We start from the raw sequence: 27306 nt of genomic DNA, 5'->3' as shown, positions 1-27306 counted from the left end.
ACCTAATATATTTTAGCAGAAGAATTAAATGATTATATGGAAGTGTATTGTGGGTATTATTTTGAAAATAAATATCCAGCTGTATTTCACATTCTTTAAAGACTCCAACCTAAATCTGAAGTTTCTTCAGAGACTCAAAAGATAGTTTTGAAGAATTTAAAAGGCTAAACTAGCTTCGTACTGTAGATTCACATTGAACAATTGTCTAATTAATTGTGGCAATCTGAACTTTGTTACTTTCCAAGACTGTTCCCTCCATAGCAGTTAAGGGAATAACTGTTTTTCATGTAGTCTAGTTTCTATTGAAAATAACTAGCTGAACTATATTCATCAGTTGTTAAACCAGACCCAAGTGTTATCTCATTTGTAAGGGTACTCTAGCCACCTGCAAGTAATGAGAGACAGCAGATTTCAGGTACCAATCAACTGGAAGGACATTCTAAGGTTCAAAAAGATTATTTTTTTAAAGACTGAACCTTTCTACAAAAAGTGACCCAGCATAAATACCATGAAATTTGATATGAAAGAATTATACATTTTTAAGGAGATAAAAACAAAAAAGTATAGAAATTCTAAGTAAAGCATTGGTATGACCAAAAATGGTCCGTGCCTCCTATTGGTCCACAAATTCTACATGGTATTTCTACAAAGGCAAGGATGATGCCTAGGGAAGATTAGCATGATGGAATCATGGAGGAATACAGTAATAGTTTGTCCCCTGCCTATCTCACAAGATAATCCTTAGCAACAGATAAGAATTTATGTGAGAATTCTTTGAAAACTATAAAGTAGAGCACATACTATGCAGCTACAAATTTTAAGATGATGTTATTTGGAGAGAAACCATTTGTTGAATAATTGTATTTAATTTAAAAAGCACGTGTTGAATTCCTACTAGGAGGATGGCACATAGTAAGCTCTTCTTAATAAATGATTGCTCACTGATTCTCTAGACACTGTGTTAGGAGGTGAGGATACAAAGATAAAAAAACTAAGCAAGCCTACCCTCAAAGAGTTTGCATTTTTCTGTAACCATGATATCTGCTGCTCTAGATTTAGATTTAAAATCCAAAATATGAGTTTGCCCAGCATATATAACATAATTAAATTAGATCACTTCAGTGGAGATAAAACTAAGATGGTAGAATATTTTACCCAAACTCTCCCAACAGTTCCCTCCAAATTACTTTAAAATAACATATCACATTGAATCCTGGAATGCCATAGCCTACAAAAGGTCAGAGTGGGACATTTTTCTGCCAAAGAAAACTTAAGAGGTCCAAAGAAGTGAGATGTGACACTGAGGTAGAGGCTGGATAAAAGCCAAATGGCAGCAATAGCAGCTTTTATGCCTCAGAGGCTTTATTAACAGAAGTAACAGTAGCAACAGCAAAAATTTCATGGACTCTCACCAGTAAGGGGATTGAACCACTGGTCAGAAAGAGGTTACAGAGGATTTCTGTGTGGAACCTAGACACCGGATGAGGTACTGCTTGGTAATAGCATTGCCTATTACCCAGTACCAGAGCAAAGAGGAATGTTTACAATTGAAAGGACACAGAGGCCCTGATCCTAGTTACAGAGCAGAGATAGAGCAGGAGATTTAGTTGCAAGTTTGAGAAAGGAACACTAGCTCTTGTGACCCACATATTCCCCCCAAACACCACCCAAAGTGAAAAGAGTCCAATTCTAACAAGAAGTACAAAGTTTAAAAAATAGGCTGGAGAATGAACAAATGACGACAACAATAACATCAAACAAACAAACAAAAAAGCCTTAACCACAGAAAGCTATTTTGGTGACAGAAAGGTCAAGATAAACTCATAAGTAGACAATGACATGAAAACATCTACAAGCAAGGGGTCAAAGAAAAAAATGCAGATTTGCTACAAGCTAAATAAGAATTCCTAGAAAAAGCAACAAAAGAGGCTAAAGAGCAAAAGATTTTCAGAATCAAATAAGAATAGTAGAAGAACATTAAAAAATGAGAGCAATGTGACAAAATTATGAAAAGAGAATTAACAGCTTGGAAAAGAGATTAAAAAATGATACAATAAATAATGTCTTAAACAGTAAAATTGGCCAATGGAAAATGAGGTACAAAACTTCAATTAAGGAAGTAATTTCTTAAATATTAGAATTTAGCAAGTAGAAGCTAATGATACCATGAGACACTAAAAAACAAATAAACAAAGTAAAAGAAGAAACAATAAGAAAATGTTAAATGTCTCATTTGAAAAACAACTGAGCTTTGAAATAAATTAAGGGAGATAATTTAAGAATTATTGAACTACCTATAAACTATGATCAAAGAAAGTCTTAACATGATATTTCAAGAAATTTTAAAAGGAAATTGCCCAGATATTTTGGAAGCAGAGAGCAAAATAGAAAAAGAATCCACTGATTACCTCCAGAATATCCCCAAATGAAAACTCTCAACTATAGTATAGCCAAATTTCAGAGTTCCCAGGTCAAGAAGGAAATGCTAAAAGGAAAAAGAAAGGAACTTTTTAAACACTTTGGAGCTACAATTAGAATCACAAAGTTTTAGTAATTGGCATCATAAAAGAGCTAAGAACTTGGAATATGACATTCTGGTATTATACCACCCAAGAATAACCTACCCAGCAAAGCTGAGTATAATACTTGAAGGCAAAAAATTAGATCATCTCTACAGTGGAATGGCAAAGTGTTCTAAGGAAAAGTGGCTTTTTATCTCATTAGCTCATCTATAAAATAAAGGAACTGAATTTGAAGAGGGAGAGAGAGAGAGAGAGAGAGAGAGAGAGAGAGAGAGAGAGAGAGAGAGAGAAAGAGGAAAGTTGCTTTATATGTTTAACAGATTGTCTCTTCCAGGACAGATTTAAAAGAAGGCCTTGTTGTTCAAGAACCACATCATCTGAGTTCAAATCCTATCTCTGAAAATTACCATTTATGTGACTTTGGGCAGTTTACTTAACCTCCTGGATAATACATTTTTTTTTTTTTGTAAAAGACCTTGGGCAACTCCACCTTCTTAAGGCTTATTTTCCTAAAATGAAAGAATTGGAGTTGATGATCTTTTCCACATTTATCTCTAACTCTACATTTCATTTTTTGGTACTAAGTAATTGCTTATAATTAAGCTTAGTTCTAGCACTAGGTCTTGAAATTTAGAAATATGATTTTTAGAAATGTGTTTATTTCAGTAAAGTTTCAGAGTAGCCAAATAGTGCATATATTTCCCATGGAATTTATTCAAAAAACATTTTTACTTTCATTCTTCATTGGTCAGTCTCTTAGTAGAGGACTTTGTCTATATTAGGACTTCACAGTCTAAGAGAGCTGTAAGAGATTCCTAAAAGTAAATTGTGAAAATGATGAAAGAATTGGGGGATAGAAGATAGGAGGAAAGGTTAATTAAAGGAACTGGAGTTTGTTTAGCCTGCAAAAAGGAAGCCCAAGATAAAGAGAATACATGTTTTTAAATCTAGGTAGGCTGCTGCTATGGAAGACTTTTAAAATTTGAGAATTATCACCAAATTCTATTGAGGGAAAAACCAGGAGAAACAGCCTCCATTGCAGCCAATTCATCATCAGTCTATGTAATGATCATTGAGAAAAAACATAGATACCCATTTCTCTGAATTCTGTTATGAAAATCCATACCTGGCAGTCAGATTAAAGCTGAATATGCTTCTTATGGGGGGAACAAAACCAAAAACAAAGACATTTCCCTGCTTGAGATTCTAGGGCTACATTTCTCCCTTGTAAAATACAAAGATTACTAGTACCAAGAGAATGGAAAAGCTAACAGATCTTCCTAAAGTCAAATGTTTGATTAGAAGCACCCTAAGTCTCAGCAACTAGGACATCACTCTTTGCCCTCACAAAACTAGCATCAAGAGTAGAATATCTGAGCATGCACCTCCAGTCTATTCCTCACTTAAATGGAATTTAATTGTTAAAAATAAACCATAATGCATAAATCAGGATTTTTTTTTGCCTCTTCTGACTCACACAGGGAAGGCTCAGTGCTCAAAACAAAATACTCAGAGACAAAAGCATAAGGAATCTGAAGAGAGGGAAAGAAAGGAATTAGAGCAAATGACACACCAGAGTGGAGAGTTGCCAGTCTTAAGTGCAATAGTTTTCAGTATGTATGCAAGAAGAAAGAGAGTTGGCAATGATCTTAGAGGCACTGCCTCCCCCAAGCTCTCTCACTCCTGCCAGTTTTTTGTTTGTTTGTTTGTTTATGGGATGCCTCAGTTGTAATTGTTTTCAACAACAGTTCATATAGACTTTTAAAGGTCACAGATTTAATGGAGATGGCATGTTCTTTTAGGTTCATCTGGCTGATTTCCTGTCTCTGATGTCACAGGTAAATAAGAATCAGCTAAGGAAATCAAATAGGAATTATAAGCATGGAACATAGAAGTTCCTAGAAAATGAGAAAAGATGGTAGGATGTTGAACAAGAAGAGGATTCCTAATGTCTAAAGAGCCAAGTGAACTTGCCACAAGTGAACCTTACATTTCTCAGAGAAGTCTATAAACTCTGGCTTTTTTGTTTTTTGACTTTCACAGCAAACAAATTAATATAAACTTGAATGGACATGGCCTAGTAATTGAAACTGCTGTGGGTAAATCTAAGGAGAAGTCACTCTAAAAAACAAACAAACAAAAAACTAACAAACAAATGTGGATCATAGAAGTATGCAGCTAAAACTTGGGAGATTTTTTAATCCAGCTCTCTCTTCTGGTAGAACTGTATGTAAAACTGCTCTGCATGATTCTCAGGTAAAAAGAATGTGACTATAAACCAAAAAACAACCTCATAATGAGTAGTATACATAAAGAACAAAAAAATATAATTTTACCTGAATGAATTAACATAAATGATATTTTTGTTATTGTTGTTATTTTTGTTGTATAATCTCATCCAATTTTTCAGGACTCCATTAGGGTTTTCTTGGCAAAGATATTGGAGTCGCTTTTCATTTCTTATTCCTACTTATTTTACAGATGAGGACACCAAGGCAAACCAGCTTAGATGACTTGTCCAGCGTCACATTAGTTAGAGCATGTCTGAGACCAGATTTGAACTTTAAATGATGAGTCTTCCTGACTTCAGTTCTAGAAATATAGCCACTGGGCCACCTAACTGCCTATGTTATGTTATTTACATTTCAAAACAATGCCCTCAAATGAATAACTACAGTTTTTAGGTGTGCAGAGTGATAAAATGAATGGATTTTTTCCTCTCCTCAGGCCAGTTGAATCTCTGCTTGCTATATCAAGAATCTCAGTAGTCACTCCTTTGTAGCAGATTGAGAGTAGCATTTATACACACCTGAATGTTTAGGGATCATCCAAGCAAGGCTACCTAAATTTGTGGGGAGAAAAGAAGAGGAGGGGCAAAGTTATTATTCATAGACACAATTTTATATCCAAAGGACTAGCGCCAAATTTTAAGAGGTTAATTTAGTTTATAATAATCTATTTTAAAACCTAGATTGATAACAACATGAGCTAATTCTGCATTAATAACTTTAAGAGAAGGAACACTATTAATAATTTGGAACACAAATCTTATAGGAAATAGTAAACAAATTATAGCTGGATAGGTAGATATATGGATGGAAAAATTGATATTAGGGTGAGAGCTACCAATGGGCAGATGGATGATGAGTGACAGATGGCAAAATCATGATTTCCTGAATCTACCTAGGTGTTTCCCCAACTACCCTGTCAAAATACATGAACTGAAAAAAAAAAGACATATTATTCCAAATTATGGGAGATAATGGAGTTATATAAGTATAAAATACAGCTGGAGAGCTGGAAGAGGTACATTTATAATCAGTAATTAATCATTCAACAAATACCATGCAACTACAATACATCAGGCAACATATGGCACAATTTATTATCAAATTGTTTTCTAATTATTTCATTTACGTTTCTCTAACTAAACTATAAGCTCTTATGGTCAGATCTTGATTTTTAATTTTCTGTACTCCCCACAGTGTGATGAAGAATAGCTTCATAATGAATACTAGTGGTTGCAAAGAAAAGATCATTTCCTCAGGAAGACAGCATTTGTTTTTATTATTTAAAAGGAAGATCATCTTAGAAAATAAATACTTCGTTCTAGGTCTCAGTTTCCTCATCTGTAAAATAAGAACTTTGGTAAAGATTATTCTGATTCTCATTTAGCCTAATTTGTTAAGATTTGTGAGTCTCTGTATATGTTCAAAATAAGAACTTAGACACATGTTAAGTTCCAGTCAAACTTTTCCATCATTTCTCTCCAAACTACTTTAAGACCCAAATCTTCCCAAAAGGAATTTAAGGTTGTTTTTCTTCAGAAAGCTTGCTTTTTTCCCCCTTTCAAAAAAAATATTCATTATCAACACTGATGTCTTTAAATTTTGAGTCGCCAATTCTCCTACCTATTCCTCTACTTATTGAGAAGGCAAACAATTTGACATCAATGATAGATGAGAAATTTCATAAAACATATTTCCATATTAGCCATGTTGCAAAAAGAAAAAGAAAAAGAACATGTAAAGGTATACTTCAATTTGTATTCGGAGTTCATCAATTTTCTCTCTGAAGGTGGATAGTATTTTCATGATTAGTTCTTCCAAGTTGGCTTGGATCATTGTTTCGATGAGAGCTAAGTCTTTTTACAGTTGATCATCATTACGATATTGCTGTTACTGTGTATATGGGGAGCTCTTGGTTTTGCTCATTTCGTTTTGCATCAGTTAATATAGCCCCTCCCAGATTTTTTAGGAAACCATCCCCCTCATCATTTCTTATAGCACTGATGCTATCACAGTCATGGTCACCTCCAAGGCCCACAGTGTCCATTCTGGACTGGCTCTTTTCCTAGTGCCAACAACTTCTTCTGCTGACCTCCTAAATTGTGATAGGAGCAGGTTCCTTTGGGAGCTCTCAGCCCAGAGACAATAAAGAGGTCAGACAAATGGTCAGAAAGAACTTAAAAGGGACCCTTTACTGGCATCAGGTGTAGCTAATTCTGAATGGCACTATATGTAGTTCAGGGTCACATTTCCAGGGCAGAGAGGACTGCTTGTGGTCTGTCACAATAGAGCAGGAGACCTGGTCACATTTCCAAGAAAGAAAAGATCACTAGCACTTGTGGCTACAAGAGAACAAAGACTGATCACAGCTCCAGGGGCCAAGAGGAATACTAGCATTTGTAGCTGTAGGAGGTCAGGGAACCTTGATTCAGTGGCCAAGTGAATGCTAATGCTTGTGGCTGTAGGAGAATAGGGGCCCTTGTCCTGTAAAGAACAGAGCACAGACCTGGAGAGCAGTGACCATACCTCTCCCTGGATCACTCTACCTTGGAAACACCAAAAATTGTGTAGCCCCCCAGAAGTAACTGAAAATAGCAGTATAATAAAGCCTGAAGCTTGGGACAGTGTCTTCTCAGCCCTCGCTGAACCAAACCCAGCTTTAACATAAAATTCAAAGTTAAGAAATGGGTTGGAAAAATAAGCAAATAACAACAAAAAAAGAAAGAAAAGAAATTGACCATTAAAAGTGTGTAAATGTGAATGAGATGGACTCACTCATAAAATGGAAGCATAGCAGAATGGATTAGACTATGTTGCTTATGAGAAACAAAAACAGAATTAAAATAAAGAAATAGAACAGAATCTATTATGCTTTAGCTAAAATAAAAGACATAAAGTTAGCATTCATAACCTCAGACAAAGAAAAAAGCAAAAATAGATTTGATAAAAAGAGATAACCAGGGACATTTCATTTTGATCAAAGATATCATAGACATTGAAGTAATATTAAAAAATTTCATAGCAAATTTCTCTAATATAGATCTCTTTTCTCAAATGTATATGTATGGAATTAAGTTAGATTTAGAAAATAAGAGCCATTCCCAAACTGATTAGCTGTCAATTTATATAAGCAGGTAGTTTTCAGAAGAAGACATCAAAGCTACCTATAGCCACATTAAAAAAAAAAAGCCTTAAATCACTATTGATATAAGAAATGCAAATTAAAACAACTCTGAGGTACTATTTCACACTTATCAGAAGTGGCAAATGCTGGAAGGGATGAGTGAAATAGCTGCACTGATTAGTTGGTGGATTTGTGAACTGTTCTGACTATTTTAGAAAATAATTTGGAACAATGCTTAAAAGGACATCAAACTTTGTATACTCTTTTACCCAGTAACACGATACTATACTAAATACTATACTAGATCTGCGTGTCAAAGAGATCAAAGGTAACTGAAAAGGATCTTTATGTACCAAAATATTTGTAGTAACTCTTTTTTTTTTTTTGCTTGCCAAGAATTAGAAATTGAGGAGATGCCCATCAATTAAGGAAAGGCTGAACAAGTTGTGACATAGCATTGTGAGAGAGTACTATTGTACTATAAGAAATGATAAGGGAGAATGGGTTCAGAAACAAATATGAAAAGACTTATATGAATTGATGCAAAGTAAAATGAGCAGATTCAGAAGATTACTGTATAAAATAACAATAATGTTATAATGATGATCAACTGTGTCAGACCACTACTCTGATCAATACATTGATCTAAGAAAAAAAGTTTTACTATTGCATATTGCTTGCCTTCTCAGTAGAAGGGCAAGAGGAAGGGAAAGAATTGGGAAGACAATTTTTTTAAAAAATAACTAATATTTTTAAAATCAATAATGAAAGTTGATTCAAATCAAGATGCCTCTATTCTAGATTCTGCTTTACTAACTGATGAATCCCTCAGCCAGAAACAATATTACATGAGTGGCCATAAATCCCTAGAAAATAAAAATTTTCACACTAAAGTATGCTGTGGTGATCTACTTCCAGGAATTTGGCATTCCTATTTTGCTCATGTGGACCATCTTTTTTTACCCATCATGAAATCCACCATTTCCAACAGGTCTATACCATAACCTCTCTTCCGATATAGAAATCCTGTTAAAACTTGCTTCTTCTCTTCCACCAACATAATCTTTTTACTGCCATCTATTGTTATGGTTATCTGTCTTGTCCTCTGGTTTTGGCCTTTTCCATTGGACTAGAATCTTCTCTGCTCTCTGAGTCACACAAGATTCTCCCTGAACATTTAATTTGTTAGTGGGGAAGATTCCTAGAATTCTTTTTCTTATCTGCTCAGTTTTTATTGCTCTTTCAGGAAAGTTCATAGTTCTGGCAATAGTTTTTCAGATCAAGGATTTCTTCCCCTAAAGGTTTCTTCCCTCTTCCTTTTTTTAAACCGTTACCTTCTGTTTTGGAACCAATACCTTGTATTGGTTCCAAGACAGAAGAGTGGTAAGGGCTAGGTAATGAGGGTTAAGTGACTTGCCCAAGGTCACCCAGCTAGGAAGTGTCTGAGGCCAGATTTGAACCTAGGGCCCCCTGTCTCTAGGCCTGGCTCTCAATCCACTGAACCACCCAGCTGCACTCCATCTTCCTTTTAAAAACTCACTTACTGGTTGTTAAATTACAGAGGCTCACCCAACAACAAGACATTTATGTGCTTATCAAGTATTAGTAATATAGGAGAGTATAGAGGTATGCCTTTATAATATGTATTATACACAACTACCTATAGAGGAACTTTGGTATAGAGCTATTTATTTTGAAGCAATTTAGTTTAAAACGATTCATTTTAATTCCAATCCATTTAAAAAGGTATTATAGCACATCTCCCATGTGCTAGGCACTATACTACATACCAGGGATTCAAAGACAAAAAAATGGAATAGATTATAGCTTCAAAGGGCCCATCCTCTACTTAGAAGAATCAATACGTATGTAGGTCAGTAAATACAAAATATCCCCCAAATAAATAGAAGACAATTTAAAGGACAAGGAAAAACACTAACTACAGCAGAGATAGAGCTACTTAGAGTGATGGTGGACTTAGCCTCAGTTTCCTCATCATTAAAATAGGGATAATAATAGCACCTATTTCTCAGGGCTGTCATAAATGCCAAATGAAATATCTATTAAGTATTTTGCAAATCTCAAAGTAATATATAAATGATGTTTTTTGGTATTATTGTTATTTTTATCCAGAATAATATCTGAGCTAAGGTTTGTAGAGAGCTAAGAATTTCAAGAGACATAGGAAGGCAGAGGGAACATTAAACATGTAGAGGACAGCTTCAGCAGAAGGTGGAATAAAGCAAAGCTGGAATATAGAATGCCTGAGAAAAAGTAATGTCAACGTAGTTGAGAAAGATATAGGTTGGAAGGAGCTAGTTTGTGAAAGCCTTAAAATATCAAAGGAATTTGTACTTGGGCAATAGGAAGTAAATGAAGTTAAATGAACAAGGAAGTGACTTTTTCAGACCTGTACTTTGTCCAGCCCTTCTAGGACCCTGTCCTGTGTTTTTTACCTACAAAGTCTGCTTGCTATATGGACCATGAGGATAGCAATATAATATATATTTAAGTATTTTGATGTCTATGTTGATACAATGAATAGCATATTAGACTTGGACAAGGAAAGACCTAATTTCAAATTCTGTCCCTGAAATTTATTAGTTTTGTCACCGTAGGCAAGTCATGTACCCTTTGTTTGCCTCAGTTTTCTTAGCTATAAAGTGGAGAAAAAAATAGAACCTATTTCTTAGACTTGTGAGGATCAAATGAGATGATATTTATAAAAACTCTTTGTAAAAGCCAAATGGATAATGATTATTTTTATTATTATTGAATTTTTATTAATTTATTATTCTTAATTTCTGTGGTATCTGAGTTTGCATCCTTTTAATTTGAAATCTCCATGATAAGAAACTTAGGTAACCAGAGCACAAAAATACTACTTTTTTTTATTTGTTGTGGAGGTCATTGTTCTTGAATAGTCATCCTAGAATCCCTTTCTTCAACCAATCTTTATTTTCTATTAGTCCCTACTTGGATACAATTAAACTAAACTGCAATGCCTTCTAGGAACACCTTAAATTATAATTAGTGATGATCTATGAAAAAAGAGGCACAATGTCCGGCTCTTTTCTGGGTGTCTATTGACATTTTACAAGCTCAAGTGACAATGAGACATCAGGTACCTGGCCAAGCTTCCAGGGCATTTTTTTCAGATTATGTTTTTCGGCAGTATCTAAAATTGGGATGTTTTGTGATCTCTGATAAAATTACTTGTTAGCTAAAAATTCTAAATCTCTTGGTAGATGATCAGAATCAAGATAAACATGGAAGAAATTCCTGTGCTATAATTTTCAGGTATCTGCTATTGTTAGTTCAGTCATTTCAGTTGTGTCTGATACTTCATGGTGCCATTTAGGATTTTCTTGGCAAAGATACGAGAGTGGTTTGTCATGTCTGTTCTGAAGTTAGGAAGATTCATCTTCCTGATTTCAAATCTGGTCTCAGACACTATCTGTGTGACTCTGGGCAAATCACTTAACCCTTTTTGCCTCAGTTTCCTTATATATATATATATATTATATATATATATATATAATATATAATATATATATATATATAATGAGCTATTATGAGCTATATATATAATGAGCTATATAATATATATATATATAATGAGCTGGAAGAGGAAATGGCAAACCACTCTAGGATCTCTGCCAAGAAAATCCTTAGTGAGATCATGAAGAGTCATATACACCTGAAATGACTGAACAAATGATACAGGAACCCCCTGTGTTATTATGACTTTCTGGTTTATTATTCAAGAATTTGTGGTATGAAAATACCTGGTTTTCAATATAATCTAGAATGACCCAAGTTGAGGAAGTCAGTCATAGAAAATATAATTCAAGAAATAGACATCAAGCCCCTGCTGATACCAAGCATTTGTATAGTATAAGCACTCTAAAATGTACAGTGTGAGGAGCCAGTAGTTAAAATCAATGTAGTTCTTATATTGAAAAAAGGTTACAACTGGGGGTCATAGGTATGACATGCCTTGCACATAGGTGCTTAATAAATTCTAGAATTAGTTAACTAGCATTTATTATGCTATGTTACTAGGGAGGTAGACTATGGTATAAGCTATGGAGAAAAAAAATTGGAAGATAAGTGAAGGAAGAAAATTCTCTAAACTAGAGTGAGGATGGGGTGAGGTGGAAAATAAATATTTTCTTGTTGGTAGTTCCAGTATCAATTTCCATTTTCCTTTTCTATGGCAACTTTACAAGTGGTCAGGGTTTCTACACATTATGAACCATTTCTCTCTCTACCTTTCCTACTCCAGCATTTACATCTTTCCTCAATTTCCCTTTGTGGTTGTTTAGGTGTTGCTTTATAAATGTCCTGTCTTTTTTCCCAAAAACAAGTGGCTTCCAATACCATTATCATTTATAATAATATAGTTTCCATTGTTGTTTCTGGTACAAATGAATTATTTATTTTGGATAGCCAATGAAAAATAGCCATCTCTTCATTTGAATCAGAGCTACCATTCTTTGCCCTCAACTTATTACTTTTTTTTTTCCCTTGGAGTAATCAGCTAGTTTTGGAGTTAGTGGTTTATTTGACTAAACTGATGCACAAAGCAAAGGATTTTGAAAATTACTTAGTATTTATTTTTCTTTTCCCTCTAAAAAAGGTAAATAATAGAAAATATCTTTGTTTTGAAAATGAATACCTCACTAAAAATATTAGAGATATTTCAATTCCTACAAAACCTGAATTATCATTAACACCATAGAAAAATAATTAAATAATTGCCAAAAGAGAAATTCATTCACCACCATGGTTGTATCTATAATATCTCTTTGCTCTTTCCCAGTTCCCTTTCCAGGGGAAAAATTAGCAGCATAATGGAATAGAGTATGATGGAAATGCCTTGCTGTTGGCCACAAGAAGTGTAAAACTAATACTATAGCTTATCTCCTAAAGGGGGCAGGCTCTGGAGCATATTCTCTGTAATGAAGGAAAACAAAAAGAACAGTAAATAATTATTGTCTCCCTGAAGCATCTGCAGAAGAAATAAGAATAATCATCACTATTATTTTCCCTCATTAGAGTGTGCCCCAGAGCCTACCCCTTTTAGAAGATGAACTAAAATTGTTATCATCATTATCAGCATTCTTGATAATAATAACAATGTCAATGGTAATAATGATAATCAAAGAAGTCTATTTCCCCAGTGGTCTAACTGAAGGATCATGGGATAATTTTTATCACACAAAGAAAGGAGTAAACTCATGGTGTTGGTTAATTTCTTGCATGCCTGGGAGATAATCATCAATGACTGCTCTCCCTCTTACTCTTCTATATACACCATAACATCATAAAGAGATTAATCTTTACCTCAGGTATAATAAAATGTCATTAAATTTCACCAATTTGAAATTTTTGAATATTCAAATAATCAATCAACAAGTATTCATTCAGAGTTTGCTCTCATTTGTTGAAAATCCATAAACACTTAAACACATACTATGTGCAAGACACTGTGCTAGGAACAAAAAGGATTTATTTGAAAGAATCTCTGCATTCAAAGGACTTATAATTGAATGAGGCAATACTAATGCACATATAATTATTAGGACACAATATAAAGTATCAGATTGAAGTTTAAAATGAATCAACCTGAATAGGTATGCTAGAGAATTTAGAGGGGGGAAATCAATTAGGCCTGATATAGTTGAGGAAGATTTCATAAAGTAGTAAGATTTGAGCTGGATTTTGAAATTCTGGTACTATTTGAATAAAAAAGAACAGGATAGTCTAGAATAGAATAGCAACATGAGCAAAATCATGGAGACATACATGAGAATGATATGTTCAGGGACTATGAGGAGACTGATCTGAGTAAAATACAGTATGGGATATATTGGAAATAAAGATGGGCAGGCAGATTAGAACTGGGTTATGTTGGATTTTTTAAAAAGCACAGGAAAGTAGGCTTAATGCCATAGTGAATAGTAAAGTACTGAAGGATTCAGAGCAGAAATGTTCTGCCTGCAAAATATTTACTTTAACTCAGGGTCTAACACAACAGTAGGTGTTCAGTGAATGTTTGTTAAATCAAGGAATGAATAACTATGAGAAAGTTTAACCAAAGAAATTGTGTGAAACCAGTATTCTAAGGGTAATATTTTGGACCCCAGGAGATGAATTTTTGAGCTCTTTAACAACTCTTTCCAAATAATATGATTTCCATCAAAACCAAGGCTATCACTGCTCTAGACTAGAGCTTTTGATGCATATGATAAATACTTTATCAACCATAAATTTTATTTACTTCTATTTTTCAATGATCTTTGATTTCAAAAGATGGATATTTGCTTTACCAAATTTGACCACAACTCCTCTATTTCTTAGAGGGCAGTTTCTCTGAGTTGACACAAAAAATAATACATTACCCTATATCCAAATTTATCTAGGCTGATCCTTGTGCTTAAAGTCTTTCTAGCTAGATGTGTCATAGTTCAAAAGAGTGGCTGAACAAAAAATAATAATTTGTTAAACATTCAATAGATGCAAACATTGTACTAAGCTTTGGGGATGCTAAAAATAAGTAAGACAATCTGTACTCTTAATAAGCTAAAATTTTAATAGGTCAGAAAATACATATATACGGTTTTGAGAACAAAGCAGATTCTTAGGGTCAACAGCAAAGCAAATGATTACAGTTCTTCTTAATGACATTTCAACTAATAAAATCATGTCCGGTTCTGATAGCGCACCATTTCACAGTCTCCAAGTCTGGTGGCAAGAACTTTCCTTTCTGAGTATTTACTAGATGCATTGTTATATGTAGCACTTTTAGGAGTAGTTGCCAGACTGTTTCTCCCTAGTAGATGCTTCCCAATATGATGACTGTGGATATTCTGATGGAATCATTCCTATTACCAAGGCTCTTAGGGTTCAGGATCTTGTTAGGAGCTCATGTTCTCTATCATTCCATAATGAAGTATTTGCTTTAGTAGAGCATCATTCAATAGAGTCTCTAATAAAACTTGTTTTTTTAATATCTTTTAAAATGGATAATTTATACTTTTCTCCATCCCTGTCAGTCCAAATTAATATAGGTTCATATGATGTGGGTTTTTTTGGATAATATTAGTTCACAAAAGGATTTCAGAACAGTTGGCAGGAAACAAACTTAATGAGGTTTTTTTTTCTAAATTATAGTAACCCAGTTCCATATTAGTACTGGAGACTTCATAAATAGACAGGTTATTATATAATAATTTACCTAAAAACTACTTAGAGGGGGCAGCTACTTGGCTCAGCCGATTAAGAGCCAGGTCTAGAGACAGGAGGACCTAAGTTCAAATAAGGACTGCAATGATTTCTATCTATGTGACCCTGAGTTAGTTACTTAACTCACATTGCTTAGCTCTTAAAGCTCTTCTACTTTGGAACCAATACACAGCATTGATTCTAAGATTGAAGGTAAGGTTTAAAAAAAGAACATTCAGATATCTTAAATAACAAAGTTGAGAATAGAGCATCACTAGTGTGTTAATTTAGAAATTATAATTAAATCCTTGAGAGTTTATTGATTTCATAAAATGCTAATTTAAAAATAGAATGTTCTAAGGCTAGCTTATAATACTTACCTGTGACACCCACATTCTCATATTATCTTTCATTTATCCCTAGCATTCCCAGCTATTATAGAAGCACTGTGTGGATTTTTAAAATCCTATTTAATTAAAGGACTTTACCTTTTTTCCCCTCTGTTGCCCCATCTCAGTTGTAGGTTAATCCTGAATTCTTAATAAATGCAAATGGGTAAAATAAACTTATGGGTTGAAGATTACATTAATGCAATTCAGATAATTGTTAATATCTTCATTGTCCCTTTGGACATGGTGAATTATATCAACTAACATGATCTTTGGAACAGAATATGTTAACCATAAAATGTGATCATTATATCTTTACCAGTACCCTTATAGGTACTTTATTTCCAGGATTTTATGGATTGACAGAGCAGTAAAAGTGAGACAAGTTACGTAAACTGTGTAATGGTGGTAATTATCTGAACAGATCGATTGTACTGTTTTTGCTATGTGATATTGTCAAGAGAAGCCAGATTCAGGCATGCCATAAATCCAATGTCCAACTTTAATTTCCTTACACATTTTTTTCTCCAGGCATTTAAAAAGAAACCAATTTGGACTTCTTTTACCATTGTATTTGTTTTTATCTCTTACCACCGTGCTTTGAACTTCATATTTAATGAAATAATCAAACAGCACAGGCATAAAATTCCTCAAAGAAAAAAAACCATAACAAAAACACTCACTTCTTGAAATTTGAGTTGTAGATCCATCATATTCTACTTTTATCATCCACTGTGTATTGATGTTTCTGTGATTTCACAGGGAGGCAATGAGATACAGTAGAGAGACTTCTGATTTTGGAGTTAGAGGATCTGGGTTCAAATATCACCTCTGATATTTAACAGCTGTGGGATCTTGGACAAGCTACTGAAACTCCCTTTCCTTATTTGTACAATGAATTGGAATACATGGACTGTGTAGTCCCTTCAACTACTAAATATATGATCCCTTGGCACATCCCCCAGTAATATTGCACATAACCCCTCCATGCTTACAAACATTATATGACTTATGAGCACATACTGCTTACAGTCCTCCTCAAGAATGCCTCCTGAGGCGCTCAGGACTTTCTTCTAGCTCCACTGACAGTATGTGGATACACAGGATCCTTCAGTTGTACCTACATGACAGAACCACCTTCTTTCACAATCATTCCTTCTGATATCTTTTTAAAACTGTTTCTCCTGCACAATCACTCCTTGGCAATATATTACAGCTTTCTTACCCCCACTATTAACCCCTCCTTTGCCCTTTATGTGACTCACAACTTTAAATCTTCTGCAAGTATGATGATTTGTACCCCAAAATTATCAGAAGAATATTACTTTTGTAAAGATCCTTTTATTATATCAGATGTTTTTAAACATCTTTCTATGAAATATGTTTTATTTGAGAATTTTTAGGTTTTTATATTTTATATGAGATAATGTGAGATGCTTTAAAAAAAAACCTTTGTTTTTGGGAGAAACTCAAGTTCTTTAAAGGTAATACACAATTTCCTAAATCTAATCCTACCTTTTCTCATCCTTATGTTCAATTCTGAATCCAGTATTTGACCCCATCCAGGGTATCTATAAGTATCATGTTGTTGTTCAGTAATGTCCAATTTTTGGTGAACCCATGGGTTCTGTCCATGCACACCAGTTCTGTCCATGGAGTTTCCCTAACAATGATACTAAAATAGTTTATAATTTCTTTCTCCACTAAATGTATCATAGTCAGGACAATAAAAATTTCTTCATCCCTTTTTTTCTACATGAAATACTTATGCCAAAGTCCTTTAAATGATTATAGATCATAACTACAGTGTTTCAGAATTTGATTCAGTTAGCACACCAACTATTGCAGAAAAATCTGGAATACTTTGCCATCTGTTGGTAATCCCATTTATATTTGTACTCTGCCCTGGATATTCTCAATGACAGTCAATTTCCTTGGGTAGCCATGTGCCTTCCTGTTTTGAAGTTCATTTAATAGTAATAACAAAAAGGTCATTGATAAAGTTTTCTCAGTTGTTGAATCTGTCAACATATACTCTGTAATTTTGACATATAAATTTGGAGATGTCATAATAAGAGCATTTTTAGCTAGTATTTCCTCCAGTGAATCAGATATCTGATAGTAAACAACAAACAGAGCTTTTCCATCATTGATGGAGTAGAGTTTACCACACAAATTTTGACAGATCCATCCCATTTTTATATATTTGATTTTTCTCTTTCCTATCCTTAAATGGTATTGGTATATGACTTAATTGGATCTCTTAACAGTATTTTAATATTCCCCCCCCACTGTTTCTGACTTTTCTAAAACATGATACTAATTAAAATCATCCATAAATCACCTCCATGAGATTTTTAAAATGATTTCACATTTTAATCTGGATTGGATTTGACTAGTATCTCTCTCCTACTGGTAGAGATTAGGTATCTGTGTATTGTGATAACTGTCTCCTCGTTGAAATATTTAATATACATAAGTTATACTTGCTCAGGCAATTGTTACTGTCTATATCAACATACATGCATTTATCCATTCTCTATTTATTAAACAATAGTTTGCCTAATGAGTCAGGTTGGACATATCTCAAATGTGCTCCTTCTAATTTAGTATTGATTTTTATCTTTGCTTTAACCAGTCAGTGGTCTTACTGTACATGAACAAAGATTCTCACATTAGTGTCCTTTCAGTTCCTGTTTGTTAGAAGATTATCAGTTTCATTTCTGATGATTTATTTGGCACTCATTATAACTAGTCTCTCCAGATCCCTTTGTGAGTGAATCATTTATGATAAAAGGGCATAAGGCTCCTTCATAGCCTATCAACCTTTGGCCTCTTTTATTTCTTTAATCCTGAATGTTGTTTTCCAAAATATTTTTCTATTATCCTCTAATATATGTTTGTTGATGTTCTTTTCCCCCCCTTCAATTGCACTAATCAATAACTATTCTCATCCTTTCATGAGATTTTGAGGGAAACAAAAGAAGGCGTTAAAAAAGGTAGCTGGTCTATGAAAATATTTAAGCATAGATTAAAACCCTACCTTTCCTCTGAAACATTTGTTTTTGAAGTTCATCTTAAAATTGTCTTTTTAAATTTAGAAAATATGTTTTGATGCAGTTAGTTACTTGACATTCTTTGCTGTGATTTAAGCTTCAAGTAGTGGACTCTGGCAGACCTTAATGAAGTGGGTTAGGACATTTCTCATTTTCATGTGTTAGTGGAATAAAATATGAATTGTGATACTTTATGAAAAACAACAACTCTCACCATGATTCATGAATTGATTTTGTACCTGTTCAGAATATCAACTTGTGTGTTTTTTTCTAAATTGTAATGTAATGTATTTTTGTGAACAATTTGATAAGATTGAAGTCATTCCAGAGTTATTTATAACGGTATTTATATCAAATGTGTTGTGTGTATTTTTAAAAGATTATTTTGGATCCCGAGGAGATACATTTGGTAAATGTATTGAATAAGTTGTCATATAACAGCATTTCATTGATTCATTTTTATTATTTTTGTATCTTACTGCAGGCAGAGAATTCAGCACTAGCGTTGGAAAATGAAAATCAGAGGGAACAGTATGAAAGATGTCTTGATGAGGTAAGGTAGATGGAAAGGTTTCATGATAAGGTGCACAACAATTTAGGATTCCCCCAATCTGACTTTCCCATTGCTTATATTTATGAGAGACTATAGGCTTTTAGCATTATCTCTCTTTAATGTCAGGCAGTAAATGTGTGGCAATTCAGAAGGGCTGCTTTAGCTTAATTTTTCATCTTGGAGGCTGTGAATTCCTTTTGGTTATTGTTTAAATATTCTTGTCCCTCAATGATCAGTATGGGGAATATGCTTCATTATGTGATAAATACAAAGTACCTGAAAAACATAATCCCAGCCTCAAGAACTTTAAATCTCAATGTGTGAAAGATATAAACTGAGAATAAATGCTACACTGATGTAGGGAAAATTAGGGAAGTTACGGGTGGATTTTCTGACTGCATGAATAAGATTTTTGTAAAAGAAATATCTGGAAATGAATTAAAGGAGAGCCTGTGGCTCAAATTTGAAATCAAGATAAAAGTAGTAGAAAGGGAATAAGTAAAGAAAAAGAGAAGTGAGTAGGAAAATTTGAGTAAAATGGAAGAAGACAGTCCCCTATGCATGAGAACACTCAATAAATATTATTTGATGATAATGAAGAGATGAAGAAAAAGAGGTTAGGTGTTTCTGAGAGGTGTACAGAATTTTGAGGTCTGCATATTGCTTTCATCTGATTCTCAAAGATTCTTATCACATCATGTCAGTGATCACACAGGATAAATTGATGCTGAGCCAAAATAGAAGTGGCTTTGTCATTTAGGCAAGATTCTGTATTCAACACACAATGAAGATTTTATCTGAGATGTTGTCTGTAATTTTATCCATGATTTGAATGGGAATTAACTTTATTAACTAAACATCAAATTTCATGATGCCCAAAGTGGCTTGTCAGTAGATGTGCCATAATTCAAGAATGAGAAAATGAACATAGAAATCCTACTCAACTTGTGAATGACAAGCTCTGGGAAGATCAGATTGAGAAAATGAAATGCACCTTCAAACAGTATTGGAGGACAATTTGTTCTGAAACAAACCCAGAATGGCACATTTCTAAAATGGTTGACCAAGGAAAAAGTGTGCTCTCTAACCATGGAATAAACAGGAGCTGACACACAGGAATCCAGCCCATTAACTTCATCTCATTGACACAGTGGGATAGCCACATGTGCCATAAACTATGTCTTGATTTTACAGAGACCTAAGACCCAACAATAAATTTTAAAACTGTTTTTCTTCCTTGAGAGAAATTAACTGATTTATAAGATGATATTATATCATCTACTATGGCAAAATAGGAACCCAAAATGTATGTCCATTCAGGACCTAAAGACCTAAAACACCACTTTCTCTAATTCCTTTAGTCCAAAAACTTAGATATGTGATGAGAAAAGACAACTCAGACTTCCTTGAAGCCATTCCTATAGCGCTGACTCTTGTATCTCAGACAAAATGCCCTAGTAAAGTTTGAGGTGAAAAAATCAAATGAATCTCTGGATTGCTAAAGGAACTGATATCTCTCAATGCTATTTTCAATAATAGGTAGGTCATTCTTACTTCCTACACAAAGATTTCAGTTTATTCTGTATTTTCAAGTTAGCTTTTATATGGATCATAGTCATAGAAGAGTAGTAATCCACATATCTTTTAAAATCCCATGGCATTTCTTTATAGGCATCAATATTTGGGGATATGTTTGTGCCCTCACTACACATTACCCAATTGAGGTTCCATCTCATCCATGGCATATACCCTTGGGCTTCTGCACCTCAGGTAAAAGACAGTGAATGATGCAAGAAAAGCCATTCCCCCTGGAACAATCCTATTAAGACATTAATTTATAAAAAGCAGAATAATTCAAGAAATAGGAATTCATGTTTATACTGCAAAGAATAAGTTTTGTCAATAACCTTTTCACAAATAACTCCTTCCTAATGCAATGCCGTATCATGGCCAGATTTTGCATTTAAACAAACTGGCCAATGGATTCCCTTGTCAATTATTTTTCAATTAATTATATGAGTTAGACAAATGTAGTTACATATATTATATCAGAACACCATGCAAGGTACAGTTGATTGCAGTAATGATGCCAACTGGAAATTCTTTTCAGGGCTTTTTATACTAATTATACAAACTAACAAGTTAATGCCACCCATAAGTTATTTTCTTGCAAGCAGTTTTTTAGAAAATAAATAGATAGCTAAAATGTAAATTCAAAATGAACTTCAATCTCTTTCATATTGATGGTTGTTAATTTCTGTAAAATGAAGTGCATATTAGGAATTCAGAAGGGGGGGGGGGATCCACTTGGGATAACTTCTTTTAAATGTTCCCTGCCTGTTCTAGAAAAAGAATTCATTTAGACTAAAGTAAATATGCATAAACACACAGATACACACACACACACACATAAAATTCCCTGCTCTGAAAAAATCAAAGGCAAAACCCAGGATTATCCTTTCATCCCTGGGGGTGTTGGAGGTTTACATTTTTAATCCTAGTAGTTGGTCTAGGTGTTTGACAGGCAGTTTGTTGGCAAGGAATAGAATAATGTTTATTCACATTATTGCCCTGACTTCAGTTCCTGTTAAACCTAGTTTAAATGTAAAGAAATGAATACACATGCCTAAAAAATACAAATAAAGCCCCTCCTGTATCATTTGAGTCTCAGAACTATTGACCTTTTAATATCATTACAAAGGTATCTATATTATCTAAAATATGAAGATAAAATCTTTACCCAAGAATATTTTCTTCACTTTTTACAGCATAGAAACCATTTTGAGGTTTCATTTAATTTGTAACTCAATAATGTCTGAATCAATGAAGATGTACATCTGAAAAATAGACACTACCCACACAGAAAATGAGAGCTAATGCTGAATTTCTTCATGTAAATAAAGAAGGTTGGATTGATTTTCTCTCTTCTCCTCAACCTACCATCACAAAATATGTGACAGTAAGAGAAGGATATCAGGCATTTGACCTAATGCAAGCATAATTCTTAAAAGCTAAAGATCCATCAAAAGATTTCTAGAAATTTGAGACTAAAGAAAGGCAGAGGATTGAAATAAGTCAAGGAAGCCTGAATTTGCCTCCCTTTGAAATGGTCATTCATTATGGGAAACTTTCTACTCAAATTTGGACCAATCATATCCATCAATATCCAGAGACTTGAAAAAAAACAAGATTAGAAAGGAAAATAACAAATTTTGAAGAAAAAAAGTTTATAGGAAGTATCTCTGACAAATGCCTCATTTCTTAACTATATAGAGAACTGAATCAAATTTATAAGAATTCAAAGCATTCCTAAATTGAAAAGTGGTCAAAGTATATGAGCAGACAGTTCTCAGAAAAAGAAATTAAAACTCTCCATAGTCATATAAAAATGCTCCAAATCATTATTGAGTAGAGAAAAGAGAATTAAAACAATTGTGAGATACCACCTCACACCTATCAGATTGGCTAATGGAAAGAAAATCAAAGGGAAATGATAAATGTTTGAGTGGATGTGGGAAATTTGAGTCACTAATACACTGTTGGTGGAACTGTGAACTGATATAACCATTCTAGAAAGCAATAACAAACCATGCTCAAAGGGCCATAAAATTATGCATACCCATTGCCCCAGCAATTCCATTATTGGATCTGTATCTCAAAGAAATCAAGGAGAAAGGGAAATGATCTACCTGTACAAAAATATTTTAGCAGCTCTTTTTGTAGTGGCAAAGAGGTGGAAACTGAGAAATTGTCTATCATTTAGGGAATGACTGAAAAAGTTAGGATATGGTTATAATGAACTACTATTGTACCATAAGAAATGATGAACAAGATGAGTTCAGAAAAATCAAGGAGAAAGGGAAATGATGTACTTGTACAAAAATATTTTAGCAGCTCTTTTTGTGGTGGCAAAGAGGTGGAAATTGAGAAATTGTCCATCATTTAGGGAATGACTGAAAAAGTTAGGATATGGTTATAATGGACTACTATTATACCATAAGAAATGATGAACAAGATGAGTTCAGAAAAATCTGGAAAGGTATATATGAACTGATGCAAAGTGAAATGAGCAGAATAGGAGAACAATGTATGCAGAAATTGAAGTATTATACGATGATTAACAGTGACAGATTAACCTATTATCAGCCAATCAAGTTCCCAAGATATTCACAATGGACCCATGGTGAAAAATGATACATACAGCCAAAAAAGGAATGTTGGGAGTCTAGTTGCAGATCAAAGCATGCCATCTTTTTACTTTATTTCCTTCATAAGTATTTTTTTAATTTTATGTGTGATATGTATATTCTGTCATGGTCTGAGCAATAAAGAAACATAAATTACATGAGCTATTACTAACTATTTATCAGGGAGTGGAGGAAAGGAAAGAGGGGGAAAACCTGAAGCCTAAAATATCAGAAAACCTGAAGCCTAAAATATCAGAAAATAATTGTGAAAAATTATTTCAACACTTAATTGAAATAATTAATTAATTAACTAATAAAAATATCCATAGACTTGAATGGACAATTCTCTAAAGAAAGGGTTTTTAAGATGAAGTTTTTAAAAAGATTATTTTATCATTCTACAAATACAATTACAAATATTAGATATCAGTTTGATTTCACTTTTGTCTTTGTATACCCACTATTTTTTTTTAAATATATTTTATTTGATCATTTCCAAGCATTATTCGTTAAAGACATAGATCATTTTCTTTTCCTCCCCCCCCCACCCCCCATAGCCGACGCGTAAGTCCACTGGGCATTAGATGTTTTCTTGATTTGAACCCATTGCTTTGTTGATAGTATTTGCATTAGAGTGTTCATTTAGAGTCTATCCTCTGTCATGTCCCCTCAACCTCTGTATTCAAGCAGTTGCTTTTTCTCGGTGTTTCCACTCCCATAGTTTATCCTTTGCTTATGAATGGTGTTTTTTTCTCCTGGATCCCTGTAAGTTGTTCAGGGACATTACACCGCCACTAATGGAGAAGTCCATTACGTTCGATTATACCACAGTGTATTAGTCTCTGTGTACAATGTTCTCCTGGTTCTGCTCCTCTCGCTCTGCATCACTTCCTGGAGGTTGTTCCAGTCTCCATGGAACTCCTCCACTTTATTATTCCTTTTAGCACAATAGTACTCCATCACCAACATATACCACAGTTTGTTCAGCCATTCCCCAATTGATGGGCATCCCCTCATTTTCCAGTTTTGGGCCACCACAAAGAGCGCAGCTATGAATATTTTTGTACAAGTCTTTGTGTCCATTATCTCTTTGGGGTACAGACCCAGCAGTGCTATGGCTGGGTCAAAGGGTAGATATTCTTTTGTTGCCCTTTGGGCATAGTTCCAAATTGCCCTCCAGAATGGTTGGATCAGTTCACAGCTCCACCAGCAATGAATTAATGTCCCTATTTTGCCACATCCCCTCCAGCATTCATTACTTTCCTTTGCTATTATGTTAGCCAATCTGCTAGGTGTGAGGTGATACCTCAGAGTTGTTTTGATTTGCATCTCTCTGATTATAAGAGATGTAGAACACTTCTTCATGTGCTTGTTAATAGTTTTGATTTCTTTATCTGAGAACTGCCTATCCATTTCCCTTGCCCATTTATCAATTGGAGAATGGCTTGATTTTTTGTACAATTGATTTAGCTCATTATAAATATGAGTAATTAAACCTTTGTCAGAGGTTTCTATGAAGATTTTTTCCCAATTTGTTGTTTCCCTTCTGATTTTAGTTATATTGGTTTTGTTTGTACAAAAGCTTTTTAGTTTGATGTAGTCAAATGTATACCCACTATTAGAAATGTAAGGGAGAGACAGAGAGAAAAACAGAGAAAAAGATAGAGAGAGATAGGGAGAGAGAGAGAGAGAGAGAGAGAGAGAGAGAGAGAGAGAGAGAGAGAGAGAGAGAGACGGGGGATGGGGGGTATCAGGTACTTGGTAAACATTAAGGATACAAATGCCAGCAAGTTTGACAGTCCCAATTTTCAAGATGCTTACATTTTCAAGGAATTATAAAACATAAAGTTGGAAGTATTGGTGTAATGTAGATAAGGAGAAAAAGTAGTCCATGGTGGTGGTGGTGGGGGGGAATATCAGGCATAGTGATATGAAGCATAGCTAGAGTCCTTCATAAAATCATGGTTTCTAGGAAAGGAATCATCAATGAGGGGAAAAGTGCCCAGTAATATTGGGATAACTCGCTCCTTCAAGAGTTAATTTATGTTCAGGAATTGCAAACTCATTTTTTTATTTAAAAAAATATAATTAAGAAGGGAAAAATACCATGGAGAAAATCATATAACTTATTCTAACATCAACTTCTTATTTGATGTATTGATCAAGTCTTTTGGGTTATTTCTGTCAATGCTTAAATTTGTTAATATAAATAATAGAAGTGACAACAGAATGAGGAACCCCTTTTTTTTTCATTTCTCTAAACAGGAATTCTTAACCCAGGATATGTGAATCATTTTTTAAGAATTATCTTTGATAACTACATTTCAATATAATTGGTTTTCATTGTAGTTACGTGGATTTTATATTATGCATTCACAAACATCAATGTGAATACTCATTAGACTGCTGAACTTGTCCATGATACAAAAAAAAATTTTTAATCCCTCTTATTTTAAGCATTAAAATTTTTTTAAATTCAATTTTATTTTTTCAGAGGACAAAAATCTATTTTCTCTTGCTACTTTCTTCCCTCCCTCAATAGAAGAAACAAACAAACAAATCTTACAACAAATATACAAAGTCAATAAAAATAAAGTCCCACTTTGGGCCACATTCAAAAACCTGTCTCAATCTGCAATCTGAATCCATTATTTTTCTGTCTATAGTTGCCTTGTTATATTTCCTTATGGATCCTTAGGAATCATAGATCAGAGTTCTTAAGGTTTTCAAAGTTGTTTGTCTTTAAAATGTTTTTATCAGGACATTAATTATTTTCCTGGTTTTGCTCATTTTAATATGCATCAATTCATACATATTTTCCTAGTTTTCTATGAACTTATTCCTTTCACTTAAATTTTTTTCAGTGTTATACCTGCAAATACCTGTTACCCAAATTAGTATTGTGACCTCAATTTCATATTTCTCCTATTGTCAACCTAATGGATGAGGACAATGAAGTGTCTCCTTTTCAGGTTTCTATCCATAATGTGATAGCATAAAATTGAATTGAATTATTTCAGACTAAAACGGGAGCCTCCTTCCCTAATTTCTTTCATCCACCACTAATACCAATAGTCTCAGAGAAACTGAATCATTAACACTTCTGTATGTGTTTTCAAAAATTAGCTAAAATATGATATATTTAATTGTTTGTAGGGGCCAAGGGAGAATACTAATTCAGTTAAGCATATATTTATTTAGTATCTAGGTGTCAAGCACTCTCCTAGGAAATGCAAATTAAAAGACAAAAATGAAAGTTTTCCTAACATTGAAAAGATTTCATTATACTGGGAAAAAATACAACTCTACAAATATGTAAAGAAAAGTTATGTTAAATTATACAAAGTTATTTTTTTTTAAGTTGGGGAACAGTAAGATCATGAAAACTAATAAAATTTCTTTTAGGAGTGATACTTGAACTACGTGTAGCTAAGAAACTCAAGAAGTAAAGATGCAGAGAGGTATCTTATGCAAAGGCATAGAAGCAAAAGAGGGAACTTTATGAGGAACAGGAAGTAGGTCAATTTGACTAGAAAGGAATACTTTTGGTGCTAACGAAACTGGACGTTACTTAGATTTCTGGGCATTTAAAGAGTGTGAGTCCCAAAGGAAGAGAGAAATCATAGATAGATTTAAGGACGGGGGAATTTTGAAGATCATCTAGTACAATACCTCTCATTGTATGAATAAAGAAAGGAAGACTCAAGGAAGTTAAGGGACTGCCCAAATGTGTACATGTAACATGAGAGGAAGAATTTTCTCCCAGGTCTTTTTATTCTAAAGTTAATATTATTTCCACTGGAACACACTGCCTCCCTAAAGGAAAAATAGAATTAAAAAAAAAAAAGAATTGGAGGGTAAGCATGGAAAATACATCCGAAGGTAATATTGTTGTACTTGGATTTAAAGGTCCTATGTTCAAATGCTTCCTCAGTCACTGATTAGCTGTGTGACCTT

At 33.8% G+C, this 27306-nt stretch overlaps 1 protein-coding gene across 9 annotated transcripts in view; it reads left to right on the top strand.

Annotated features, from left to right (window-relative positions):
• Window positions 1-27306, top strand: part of NCKAP5 (NCK associated protein 5) — a 1174517-nt gene that overhangs the window by 924060 nt on the left and 223151 nt on the right. For all 9 annotated transcript variants that reach the window (XM_007494075.3, XM_007494074.3, XM_056797182.1 and 6 more), the window contains one exon: window positions 19094-19162. In XM_007494075.3, the coding sequence (XP_007494137.2) occupies window positions 19094-19162 (69 nt within the window). The remainder of the gene's footprint in view (window positions 1-19093; window positions 19163-27306) is intronic.

Source organism: Monodelphis domestica, chromosome 4 (assembly GCF_027887165.1).
Source record: "Monodelphis domestica isolate mMonDom1 chromosome 4, mMonDom1.pri, whole genome shotgun sequence".
Classification (NCBI taxonomy): domain Eukaryota; kingdom Metazoa; phylum Chordata; class Mammalia; order Didelphimorphia; family Didelphidae; genus Monodelphis; species Monodelphis domestica.
Note: the sequence above shows the minus strand (reverse complement) of the source record. Positions and strands in the feature narration are given on the sequence as shown.